Source organism: Diuraphis noxia, unplaced genomic scaffold, assembly GCF_037042655.1.
Source record: "Diuraphis noxia isolate RWA-SAM2 unplaced genomic scaffold, SU_Dnox_SAM2 contig0001, whole genome shotgun sequence".
Classification (NCBI taxonomy): Eukaryota; Metazoa; Arthropoda; class Insecta; order Hemiptera; family Aphididae; genus Diuraphis; species Diuraphis noxia.
The window spans coordinates 6,463,563-6,476,635 of NW_028301711.1; the positions used below are offsets into that span (position 1 = coordinate 6,463,563).

The following is a 13,073-nucleotide window of genomic DNA, read 5'->3' on the forward strand; positions in this document are numbered from 1 at the left end:
GTTTCAATTAAGTTAATTTCTTTTATTCTACTTAATGCATCCGCATTTAAATTAGTTTTACCACTTTTATATTGAATTTCATAATCGAATTCGTCTAACTTTATTCGCCATCGAAGTAGTCTACTGCCTGGGTCCTTGACACTAAATAACCATGTTAATGGCTTATGGTCGGTTATGATTGTAAATTTTCGTCCATAAACGTATGGTCGGAATTGTTTAACACCAAACATAATAGCTACTAGTTCTTTTTCGGTTGTTGAATAATTTATTTCAGCTTTATTGAGTGTACGTGATGCGTAAGCGATAGGTAAGTCGGCCGGTATAACACCTTGGCTGAGAACACATCCTACCGCGTAATTACTAGCGTCGCACGTAATAATAAATGGTTTTTCGAAATCCGGATATTGCAATAGTGGTTCGTTACATAGTATACTTTTTAATTTTTCAAAAGCCTCTTGACACTCCGGTGTCCATATAAATTCTATTCCCTTTCTTAATAGATTTGTTATTGGTTTAGCGATTTTTCCATAGTCAGGTACAAAGTTTCTATAGTAACCTGTTAATCCGAGAAACGATTTTATTTCTTTTACCGTTGTGGGTGTAGGGAATGTTTTAACACTTTTAATTTTTCGTTCGTAGGGTTGTACACCTTTTTCTGTTAATTTATGTCCCAAATAGATTACTTCCTTTCTTAAAAATTCACATTTTATAGGTTGTAATTTTAAATTATGTGTACGTAATCGAGAAAACACCTCTCTAATTCGTTTGTCATGCTCACGTAAATCAGTGGAAAAAATTATAATGTCATCCAAATATACTAAACATTTTAAACCGATTAAATTACAAAGTACATTATTCATTAATCGTTGAAATGTGGGAGGACTGTTTTTTAATCCCATGGGTAACTTAGTATATTGCCAATGCCCTAAGTCACTACTAAAGGCTGTTTTAACCCGTGACTCTTTATTTAACGAAATTTGATGAAAACCTTGAGCAAGGTCGAGTATAGAAAAGTATTTAGACCTACCTAGTCGATCTAATACGTCTTGTATTTGTGGTAATGGCATTTTGTCACCTACTGTAATATTATTTAATTTTCGAAAATCCACTACTAAACGAAATTTAGGTTTTCCTGATACGTCTATTTTTTTCGGAACTAAAAGTATAGGACTATTCCATGGACTACTGCTTGGTTCTATTATACCGTCGCTTTCCATTTGTTTTATTTGTTTTGTTATTTCGTCCCTTTGGCTATGTGGTAACCTATACTGTCTCTGATATATGGGAGGTTCTCCCCCCGGAGTTCTTATCTCATGCTCTATGGACGTTGTATAAGTTAACTTATCCCCTTCTAAATGAAATATGTCCATAAAGTCTATACACACTTGTTCAACACTACGGGCCTCTTCTGAATTTAAATGTTCAGTACGTAATTCATTTTTTAATTTTTGTACCCTTTCTGAATAGTTTGACAAGTTTTCGTTTTTATTAGTGTTTATATACATGACTGACTCCTCTCTATAAATTTCATATTTTATTTGACTTAGCGACACCGGTTGTATTATTTTTTCCTCATCAGATATGTTTATGACGTTTACTAGCACGCGCCCGTCCTTCACTGTATTTATTACGTTGCCCAAGAACACTTGCTCTTGCAGCTCCTCCTGATGAATAGTTATTACTTCATTATCTTCAACCGTGCCGGCGTCAACACCTACCGCCATTATGTATTCTACCCGCGGAGGTATTCTTATGTGATTTCCTAATGTTAACGTGTGCGTACCACAGCCGTATGGCATATGTATTGTGGTATTTTGCAATTGAAAGAACGGTCTACCTAATATACCTGCTTTAATAAGTGGCATATCATTTTTTACTATATAAAATTTTACTTTCTTAAAAGTTTCGGTTCCTATTTCAATCGGTATCTCGACTATACCTATGGTAGTTTCTAGCGTATTACTTATACCTCTTAAAGAAATTGTTTCACCTGGTATTAACTTTGTGTCCGATGTTAACTCGGATAATCGAATTATATTTACGCTACTACCTATATCTACTAAAAATTCTATCGGATTATTCATAAAATGTTTGGACCTACTTTTAATATGTTGATTTTCCATTGCTACCGTTATTTGTTTTATATCATATATTTCCCTTAAATCCTCAACCACAGAGGGACTTTCTATTCCTGCGGTCGGGTTTCGTTTCCCGAATTGGAATTTTCTCCTTTATCACGTTTATCTTTATTTTTCTTTTTATAACATTTATCTATAGTGTACCCCTTTTTTGAGCAATATGTGCATATTAAATATGTATTTGCTGTAGGTTTATTTGTACTAGATTTACCACCCTCATTTTTAGGACTTCCCTTTTTAAACCTACAATCTCTAGCATAATGCCCGTATTTTCCGCATACATGACAATTACCTTTATTGTATTTTTGCGCTTCCCCTTTAGCCTTATTATTAAAATTATTTTTTAATTCGCTTGGGGTTATATTTTTATCTTCAATTATTGCAATTTGTATTGCCTGCTCTAATGTGGAGGGATTTTTACTTTTTACCATTACTTTTATTTTATCATTAATCCCTTCCAAAAATACTAATAACGCCTGTTCCCTTATATTGGTTTTAACGGCGAGAGCATCACTCGTGCTCTTTCCCTGGGTGCTACCTTCTGATACCGCTTGTACCAGATTACGTATTCTAGTGGCATACTCTATTAACGATTCCTTATAACGTTGTTTCGCGCTAAATAATTCTATCTGTAAGTATGCCGCGTTTATAGGTTTATCATACGTGTTTTTTAACAAAGTTTTTAGCATTCCCCAGCTGGTGATTTCCTCATATCTTATCACCTCGTAAGCTTGCCCTTTTATTCTAGTTAAGATAGTTCTCAACATTATGTCCTTATTAGCTACCGGAGTTATTTCCGATACTAACTCGCATGCATTTATAAAAAATATTAATTTTTCATCGATACCCCCACTAAATTCGGGTACCATACGCGTTACATGCTCCACGGTTTTATCGAGCCCTATAGAGCAAGCTGATAGTGTGGTGTCTGTGGACAGTGTTGTCCCAGCGTTACTATTGTCTCCTAACATTTTTTCACTTGTCGGAGTACCCACCACAATCTCAAAAACCTGTGTTTTGGATAATTCTACTTTCGTAGGACTATCGTCTAACGTTATATTTAAACTACTACGTTTTTTTGGACTATCTGACATATGAGTTACGCTTACCAACTATTGTACATTACTGAATTTTTCATTGAATTGATGTCGACACTTCTAGAACTCGCTGGTCCACGGCAGATGTTTTGAATTTATTCTTGAGAAGTTGATCAGATTTCCCTTGAATGATTCGGGTAGAAATCTTCGTCGTGTTGATACGATGTTTGTAAAGATCCCTGGTTTCGGCACCAAATTTTTTCTGTTGTGAACCAGTTATGGAGCTCGGTTGACAAGGGTTGAATCAAATGAATTTAACACAGTAGTCAATTTAAATATTATTATAGATTTATTGACAGATTAGTATTTTTAACAAGTTTATTCTAAACACTCAGAGTAATGTACAACTTAAGACAAATATCTCTAGCATGAATACTGTCAACTAGTCGTCACGCAGAAATAGTGTGTCGAGATCGCCCTACGAGCGTCTTTATATAGGAAAGACAACAGTCAGAATGCATTGTCTTTCTACAAGGTCCCACTTGAGTATTCGCAGTGGGCTTTTCGATATACTTTTAGAAACTTACTTTTCCTTGTGTTCATTACGTGATACATTTGTACATGTACAACACGTACATCCTGTGAATACTTTCTAAACAATATATGTGTGGTCTCAGACCTTGTGGCCATTGCAACAACCCGTCTAGCCAGCCTACCATTATATAGGTCAACGGCCTATATTTGTCGCCAATCGATTCACACACATATCATTGGTTATTTATATTATTGTTTTATTTTTGTGTAATTGTCCGTGTCAGTGTGAGTTATATATTAATATATTAAGATTACGCGTTATCGTTCGCCGACGCGACGGACGAGCGAATATTATATAGGTACTATTAACACAGCCGTCGTTTAATTATGGGCATATATTATTATATTTTACTTTATTCACGTCGGTACAATTGCGTTAGTTGCAATAAAACCTCCGGACAGTTCCGTTCCGTCTTGACGATGTATATAATATTGTATTTGTGTGCACGAATCGCCACTGTTCCTTATAATCAGTGGCGGATGTAACGGTCGTTTAGTCGGCAAATGTCGACGAGGCCCACCTAAATTATGTAATTGATTTTTTTTTAATTTTGACAAAAAAAAAATTGTATATTGCAAACTGGAATATAATTTACTATTGTTTTATTAATAAAATAATTTAAATATTTAGAAATACTTCAATAGTTCAATATATACGTAAATTTAAGTTATTCAACATTCTCAATTCTACGTAGTGGACATTGATCACAAATAATATTATTTATAATAATTATAATCGATGTTACAGCGTAATCAATTTCGCTGCGTCGGTTTTCCCATACAATACAAATATTAGTATACACCACAGTCGCCATACCAATTATTAGGTACCTACTTTGTTATCGTGGAAACTAAAATAACCATCTAGTATCAACAGTCATTACATATTTTGAGTTTGTGGCTATTAAAATCTATTATTTTAATCATTTGATTCCAATTCGGCGTAACGACAAGTCGCATGAACACTCAATTTTGATTGCATGACAACAATAACAATTTTGTAAGTATATAACAATCTTTTCATTACTTAAAGGACCATGAAACAAAAAAAAATGACTATGGTTCAATTAATAGATAATTACCCACACAGCATTTTTCAATGTAAATGATTAAACAAATATTTGTTTTGAATTGAAATTTAAATATTTAAAATTAAAAGTTAATTCTACTTTAATATATATTTTATTTTTTTAGTAAATTTTCAAATATTTAACAATAACTAATAATTATTTAATTATAAATATTTTATTTTCAATAAAAATTTTATAATTTAATAATTTAAATATTTAACATTTATTTAATATTGTAAGATTAATTACAATTTAATTTTAAAAGTGAACATTGATGTTATATTTATATTTTAAATACAATTTTTGTAATCTGTTCATTGGAAAATGAACATTTTATTTCCAATTAAATTATATGATTAAACTAATATTAAGATATGATATAAATGAATATTAACATTTAATATGTTATAAATATAGAAATGTGGTGTTGTTGAATTCATAATCAGCGGGGAAAACCATGTAACGACCGTTGTTTCCGTTGCGCATACGCCGCGATCGCTTTGAAAACGCTGATAAACCGCTACAAACTCAATACTCATTATTTATAGAAAAGTCAACTTATTATTACAATATTACTCATGTTATTAGTAAGTTGATAATTTATTATTCGTCCAGTGGTGCTACGTAGTGTTAGTACGTTGTGCATCACAATTCACAGTCATATAATTTAAGACATTTTGTCTCCGCGCGTATGCCGTAGATGTACTTTATTGTATCGTTCGCGTTTTTATATTTTATAATTCGTATCAAAGTTGGTACAGTTGTCCAGTTATCCAGCAATACAAATTCAATTGACGTGATATTTTGTCTCCGCGTGTATGCTTGCAATATATGTGCTTTATTGTATCGTTCGCGTTTTTATATTTTATAATTTGTGTCAAAGACGGTACAGTCGTCCAGTTGTCCAGTAATACAAATACATTTGACGTTGTATACCTACATTTTCGGTAAGTACCAAGTACCTGCTACTTTTTCATTATCGTGCTCCTTATTGTTATAAATATTATAAAATATCACTACCTACTTACTAAAACGATGTAGACAGAATCAGAATGAATAGAACAATATAAAAATTGTAATAGTTAATTAAACAAATAGCTAGGTATTACATTTTGTATTACGTAGGTATATTGTTAATTCTATGTAATATATAATTTATATATGTATTTAATGGCGGGCTAGTGTGGTCAAATTTCGAGCATGGACCAGTTTCGCCTAAAACAAAATTTTTGTTTAAGGTACATAGGTACCTATATTAATACATTTTCTACTTGAATAAGTAGTTTGATAACTTATTACTTATAAAATAAAGGTATTATTATAAACCTAAATTTTTTAAGTATGTTGTAACCTAAGTAGTGTATTAAGATTAAAATATATTTTATAAATCATGTTATTCATATTATGTACATCAAAATTAATATTTATGATATTGGAATAGTCTTCTATTGTTAACGATACTCTAACCTTATAAGTTTTTCATTACAATTTACAGTTAATTATAAATTTGCTTTTCCTTTTAAAATGTTATTGGATGAAGTAAAATTTGATGCCGATATTTGAAAGTTGCAATTTTAATGTATCAAACTGAATGTTTTTATATTTATGTCAATAATTTTTATATCTGTATAACCGCCCACTTATAAATTATAAATTTACCGCTTCAGACATGGTTAATAAGTTAATTTTAGTTATTTAATTTCTTTGTTTTTAAAAAAATTATTAATAGTTAGAAGTTAGCTGGTCGGTAGTAAAGTGTTTTCATTAATTGTGTTAATTTTATAACTATTGCCATATTTTACACTAATAGGATTTTGCTATTTCATACATATAATAATAATTATTATTTTCTTTTATATTAATTATAAATATGTCTAGTCAATCTGAAAGTAAATCTACTAAGCGTAGAAGATATCTGAATGATATGGAAACCATTGATTTTATTGTTGAAAATCAAGAACAATTAAACTTTTTACCACAACCAAGTACCTCCATAGATAATGATAATGACTTAGTTGTAGAAAGCCATGATATACCATCTCGTAGTGTAATTGTTAATGATGATATTATTTCTAATAATATTAATACTGATGATATATTTAACTTTTCTTTTTCAAATATTAATTTTGATGATAATAATGTAGACATATCTAATTATCATGATCTACAAAATGAATCATGTAGCTCTGATTCTAATGATGAATATTCAACAAATTCTAATAATATTTTATATGATAATCAATGTTTAATTCTTAAACTTATTGCTAACTGGACAATTGAACATAATATTACATTATCTGCACTATCTGCTCTATTAAACTTTTAAAAAATCATAAATGTTTCAGTCATTTTCCAGTTGATGCTAGAACTGTGTTAAAGACACCTAATAAACCTAACAAAATCCAAACTATTCAATCTGGGTATTATTACCATTTTGGTATTGCAAATGGTTTGAAATCTCATTGTAATTTTTCAATTATTAATGAAAATATAATTAAATTGGTTGTTGGTATTGATGGTTTGCCGTTAACAAAAAGTTCCTCTAGCGCCTTTTGGACAATTCTTGCATATGCTCGGTACAGTTCTTTTAAATCTAATGTTTTCATAGTTGGTCTTTATTGGGGGAAAGAAAAACCACAGTGTAGTAATTCATTTTTAAAAAATCTTGTTGATGAACTTAAATTTTTAGCAGAAAATGGTATGGATACTGCTTATGGTAGAAAAAATGTCAAGGTAGAAACATTTTGTTGTGATACTCCAGCTAAGAGTTTTATTTTAAACACCAAAGGGCATGTTGGATATTATTCCTGTCCAAGGTGCACCGTTGAGGGTGAACGTATAAATAATACCATGTGTTTTTTAGGTACAAATTTTCGCAAAAGAACTCATTTAGATTTTATAAACCGTGTCGATGATGAACATCATATAGGCAATACAATATCAATTTTAACTGAAATACCTTATATAAATATGGTGGACGATTTCAGTATTGATTATATGCATTTGGTATGCTTAGGCATTGTTAAGAAATTGATTTTATTGTGGTTGGGTATATTTAAAAAATCCCCTGTAAATGTTCGCATACAAAGCCGAAATGTACATGTAATTACCAATCGTCTCTTATTTAATAAAAAATATGTAACTGTTGATTTTTCAAGAAAACCTAGGGGATTAAATGATATAGTGAGGTGGAAAGCAACAGAGTTTAGACAGTTCTTACTTTATACTGGGCCAATAGTGCTAAAAGGAATTTTATTGGATGAATGTTATATTCATTTCATGTGTTTACATGTAGCCTTTAGAATTCTTTTATGCCCTGTAAGTACTGAAAAATTGGTCAATTCCAGTGAAAAACTTTTAATACATTTTGTTGAAAAATTTGAAGAAATATACGGACCTCAATTTTCATCTCATAACATCCATGGGTTAATCCATATAGTAGATGATTATAGGAAATTTGGCTCTTTAGAGGAATGCTCATGTTTTCCCTTTGAAAACTACATGAAGTTCTTAAAAAAAATGGTAAGAAAACATGAGAGGCCATTAGAGCAAGTAATTAAACGCTATCAAGAATTTTTAACCTTTAGTGAATCTAAATTAAATACCAATCTACACAATGAAATAATATACAAAAAAAAACATGTTAATGGACCTTTACTTGAACACTTTACTACTGTTCAGTTCCAAATCATTATTAAAAATAGAATTAAAATAGATATAAAGTCTATTTCAGATTGTTATATAGGTTATGAATATGATAAAAAATTATGTATTTTTAAAGTACTAAATATTTGTAAAGATTCTATTAATGATAGATATGTATTTTTGGCTAAAAAATTTAATAAAATTTGTTGTTACTTTGAAAAACCTATGAATAGCTTAAAGTTAGGTATAGCATTAGTTGATGAATTATCAGCTGCAGAAGATTACACTATAATTGATATAGAGTTAACAGAATTTTCTAAATATATGATATTATTTGATAATGATAATAATAATGTAGCATACCCCATTTTACATACTCTTGATGTTATTTAATTAATTAGTTGTATTAGGTATATTTATAATTATTAGTTTTATGTATAAATACAACTTTTAAATAAATTGACCTACTTGTTTATTTTATTTTATTATTTATTATTATTATTAATTCTAAGTTGAAAAAAAAATGATAACTGTTAATATTTAAATAATATGTGTATAGATACCTACCCTTTTAAATTATTTTAATTTTCTATGATATATTTTATTATTTAATATATTATTTATTTATTGTTGTATTATTATATAGTATTTAAATGGCAACGTATTCAGTAGTTCACTTTTTCGGTGATGACTCTGTAGAACCTGTACCTAGTATTTGGATTTCAAAAAATGGGACTTGTGCGTGGCCAAAAAATGGAGCTTTGATTAAAAAATACATACAACTAAAAACTATTCCTAATGAAATTGAATTTGTTTATCATAAAGCAAGAGTTCTTAAAACAAATATCAGTAAAAAAATATTGTTTAATTATAAATTTCTTTGCTATTCAAGACATTACAATTTGATACCTTTTTTATACTATAGAATCATTGGGAGAAGCTAACAGTTTGGCAGAAAAAGGGTGTACACAAAGTGATCTATCAGATTATACTGGTGACTTGATGAAGTCCAAGAGAAAAATAAAAGAAAAAAAAATCAGTCATATTCAGATTGTCCTGAGTATTCAGGTTATTATTTTTACTTGTTTAACTACCCGATTAAAGAATAATATATCTGTTTATTTTAAATTTGTTTACCTATAATAATTATTATTTTATTTAGATTCTGATGATGATAAATCCAATAAGTCTGATCATAAATTAATAAAATATGCAGGTTGGTCTCCTTCTCCAAAAAAGTTTAAAAGTAAGTTTTTATTTAATAAATACATTTTTATTGTGTTATTTTTAACATGTAATATATGGACGCCTATATTTTATCGGAATTATTTAACGCGGAACAGATATTTTACGGAATGTGAATGCAGGAAAATATTATTTTTGAATGATATGTACATGAAAATTGTTATGTTGAATGATGTATCGTTGGAAATTGTTTGTTAGAACAAACATTAGATGGAATGATACGTTGATGAAGCAAACGGTACATGAAATCAATAAAGTGTTGAACAATTATTGCTCGGAATAGACATTAAAGACGCTTATATTTTATCGGAATTATTTTACGTGGGACAGACATTTTACGGAATGTAAATGTAGGAAAAATTGTTGTGTTGAATATTATGTATCGTTAAACATTTTTCGTCAGAACAGACATTTGATGGAATGATACGTTAATGAAACAAAAAATACATGAAATCAATAGTGTTGAACAACCATTGCTCTGAATGACATTTTACGGAATGATACATTTTGTAACCGGTACTTTGTATGAATGGAGGAAAAAAAATTCCCACACTAGGAATACAAATTTCCAGTAACATTATACCGGGAGTTGACTAAATATAAATAAATTATAAAAAATGAATATTAAACATTATTATATTATACATATTATATTATTAGGTATACAATATTATATTTATTTAACATAATATGGTACCTATATTACCTACGTATGTTAAAATTGTTATTTTATAAAAAAAACTAGCTGCTTTCGGGCACTGTGGAAGCCGCGTCTGGCGTCTTTGTGGTGGTCAAGTGAAAATCGTTTCACCGGAAATTCAAAAAGAAATTAAGTCATATAGCTGCCGAAAATTTTGGTTATCTAGCAAGTCAGCAACCCCCCCCCCCTCGACGTCGGATGCAGTCTCCCGGGTAGGCAATCTGACTTTGTCGGATAGCGGACAATGTGCTATATTGGTGGGTCACGGTATCAGGATAGTCGGATAGCAAACGAAGTTTGTTACTGACGCCGAAAACGCAAAATTACTTGAAATACAATTACGTAATTTCGGGGGGGGGGGGGGGGGGAGGGGCATACTAATCATACTGCCACCGCAGTTTTTGAGTGTCTAGCAAGTCAGTCACTAGTAGGTTAGGTACTAAAGTACTATAGTCTATAGTACCTAACCTAACTAGGATTACCTAACCTAGTAGGGTGTCGCTCTGCTGTACAGTAGGTTACAAGTGAGTCACTGTAATGGATTGTGTTAAATTTGAATCCAATGATATAATATCATTGTATAAGAAAAACGATTCCGAGCGAAGACGGTCAGTCAGTCTATAATATCTTACTAAGTGTATTTGATAATATTATTGTGAATAAGGTAATTAATTTTAGTATTAGGCATTACTATTTTTACTATACCTAGTTGGTTAAATTTATTTTTCCCAAAAAAAATACATTTTAAAATGCCATTGCGTGTATATACTCTAAAAGTTTCATATACCAACAAATAATATTTTTAAATTATAACAAAATAACTAAAATCGTTATTCTTGGTTTAAATATGAAATTTTGTCTAAATTTGAAATTAAAACGTCTGTAAAAAATAAGTGTGTTTATATATTTTTTAGTTATTTTGGTTACAGTAAGAATTATTTATGAGAATCTATGTTTAAAAATTTTCAACCTTTAGTTATAAAAACTGAACATTTTATAATTTTTTTAATTACAATGATTGATAATTTTCGAGATTTTAATAAATTTTGTCAAAATTTGAACTTTAAATGCTTATAAAAAAAAAATCGTGCCTATGTACTTTCAATATTTTTCAACTGCTGTTTTATAAATATATCTGGAACCTTGTATTACATTTTCAGACTTTTTGCCCCACCAAATACAATTGTATTAACAATTATAAAAAAAAACTAAAAAACTTGAAAACTGAAAGTGTCTATGTAAACAGATCAAAACAAATCAAAATATTTTCAAAATTACTTGATGTATAGGAAATGAGAATATAAACATGCAGTGCAATTTTGATACATCTACAATTATTCGTTTTTGGATTACAACTAAATAAGAAAATCGCTACATGAGAAATCGAGTGAATATCCAGTGTTGTAAAATTATGAATTTCAAACGCTCATAAAAATTTATTTTTACTTGCTTTTATATATTTTATTTTTGATAAAAGTAGAAAAACTTATGTTAAATCTTGTGTTACATTTTAAAATCTTAGATTTAAAAAGAAAAATTTTTATAAATTTCTAACTCTAAATAATTTGCAAATGTTCGTAATTCTTACGTATTTTGTCAAAATTTGAAATTTAAATGCTTAGAAAAAAAATTGTGACTACAGATTTTTAATATTTTTCATCTGCCTTTGAAACAATATATTTGGAGTCTTCTATTAAATCCTCAAGATTTTTAACCCAATAAATAACATTTTATTGATATTTATAGAAAAAAAACCTAAAAAAATTGAAAACTGAAAATGTCCGTAAACAACTCAAAATATACTGAAAATATTATGGTGTGTAGAAAATGCTTATATAAACATTCAGTCAAAATTGCATGGATCTACTGTTATTTCTTTTAGAGTTACACTAAAAATCAAAATCAATTTTGCGTAAAAATTTCTGTTTTTTCCTTAATTTTTCATTTGTTTTTCACTGCCCCTTCGGAAAGTATTGGGAATTTTAAATTATGACTTCCCAAAAGTACCAACTAAATTCACTTTCCAATCGAGCAAGATACTGAAGTTGAAAATCAAAGCAATATTTCGACAACTAATCGTGTACACAGACACAAAAAAAAATAAATAAAAAAAAGCGGGTAAGTGAGTATCGTTCTGCTGTACATTAGGGGGTGGGATGGACCTCGGACTAGGGTAGGTTCAATTTGAACGCAATGATAGGTATCGTTGTATACGAAAAACGATTCTGAAATCTGAACGGAGATGATTTGTCAGTCTAGGATATATTATATTTAAATATTGTCATATATTCTATTTTGAAACAAATTCAAACATTTAAGTAAAAATTTCAAGATCCTACGTTTGGTAATTTTTTAAAAATAACAAAAATCGAAAATTATTTAGTAGTAAAACGTTATTTTACACGTGTATTTTTGATTTCAAATTAAAATTAAAACTTTAAACACTCATACAATTTTTTATATTGAATAATCCTCAAAGTTTTTTATAATTATTCTAAGCTTAACTTATGGACAGCATAGTATTAAGTTTTCAATTCTTAGCTTTTGATAGTAAAATATTTATACATTTTTAACTACCAAATAGTTAAAAATATTCATGATTTTGACGAATTTTCGTCAATATTTGAACTTCAAATGCTAATAA

General features: G+C 29.2%; 1 protein-coding gene and 1 pseudogene across 1 annotated transcript; both read left to right on the plus strand.

Annotated features, from left to right (window-relative positions):
• The first annotated feature begins 6,709 nt into the window (after positions 1-6,709).
• On the plus strand, positions 6,710-8,877 carry LOC149059369 (uncharacterized; annotated as a pseudogene).
• A 258-nt stretch (positions 8,878-9,135) lies between these two features.
• On the plus strand, positions 9,136-9,783 carry LOC149059370 (uncharacterized). Its single transcript, XM_089215878.1, has 3 exons — positions 9,136-9,333; positions 9,410-9,552; positions 9,647-9,783. The coding sequence occupies exons 1-3, from the start codon at positions 9,138-9,140 to the stop codon at positions 9,686-9,688; spliced, it is 381 nt and encodes a 126-aa protein (XP_089072004.1). The 5' UTR covers positions 9,136-9,137; the 3' UTR covers positions 9,689-9,783.
• The last annotated feature ends 3,290 nt before the right edge of the window (positions 9,784-13,073 follow it).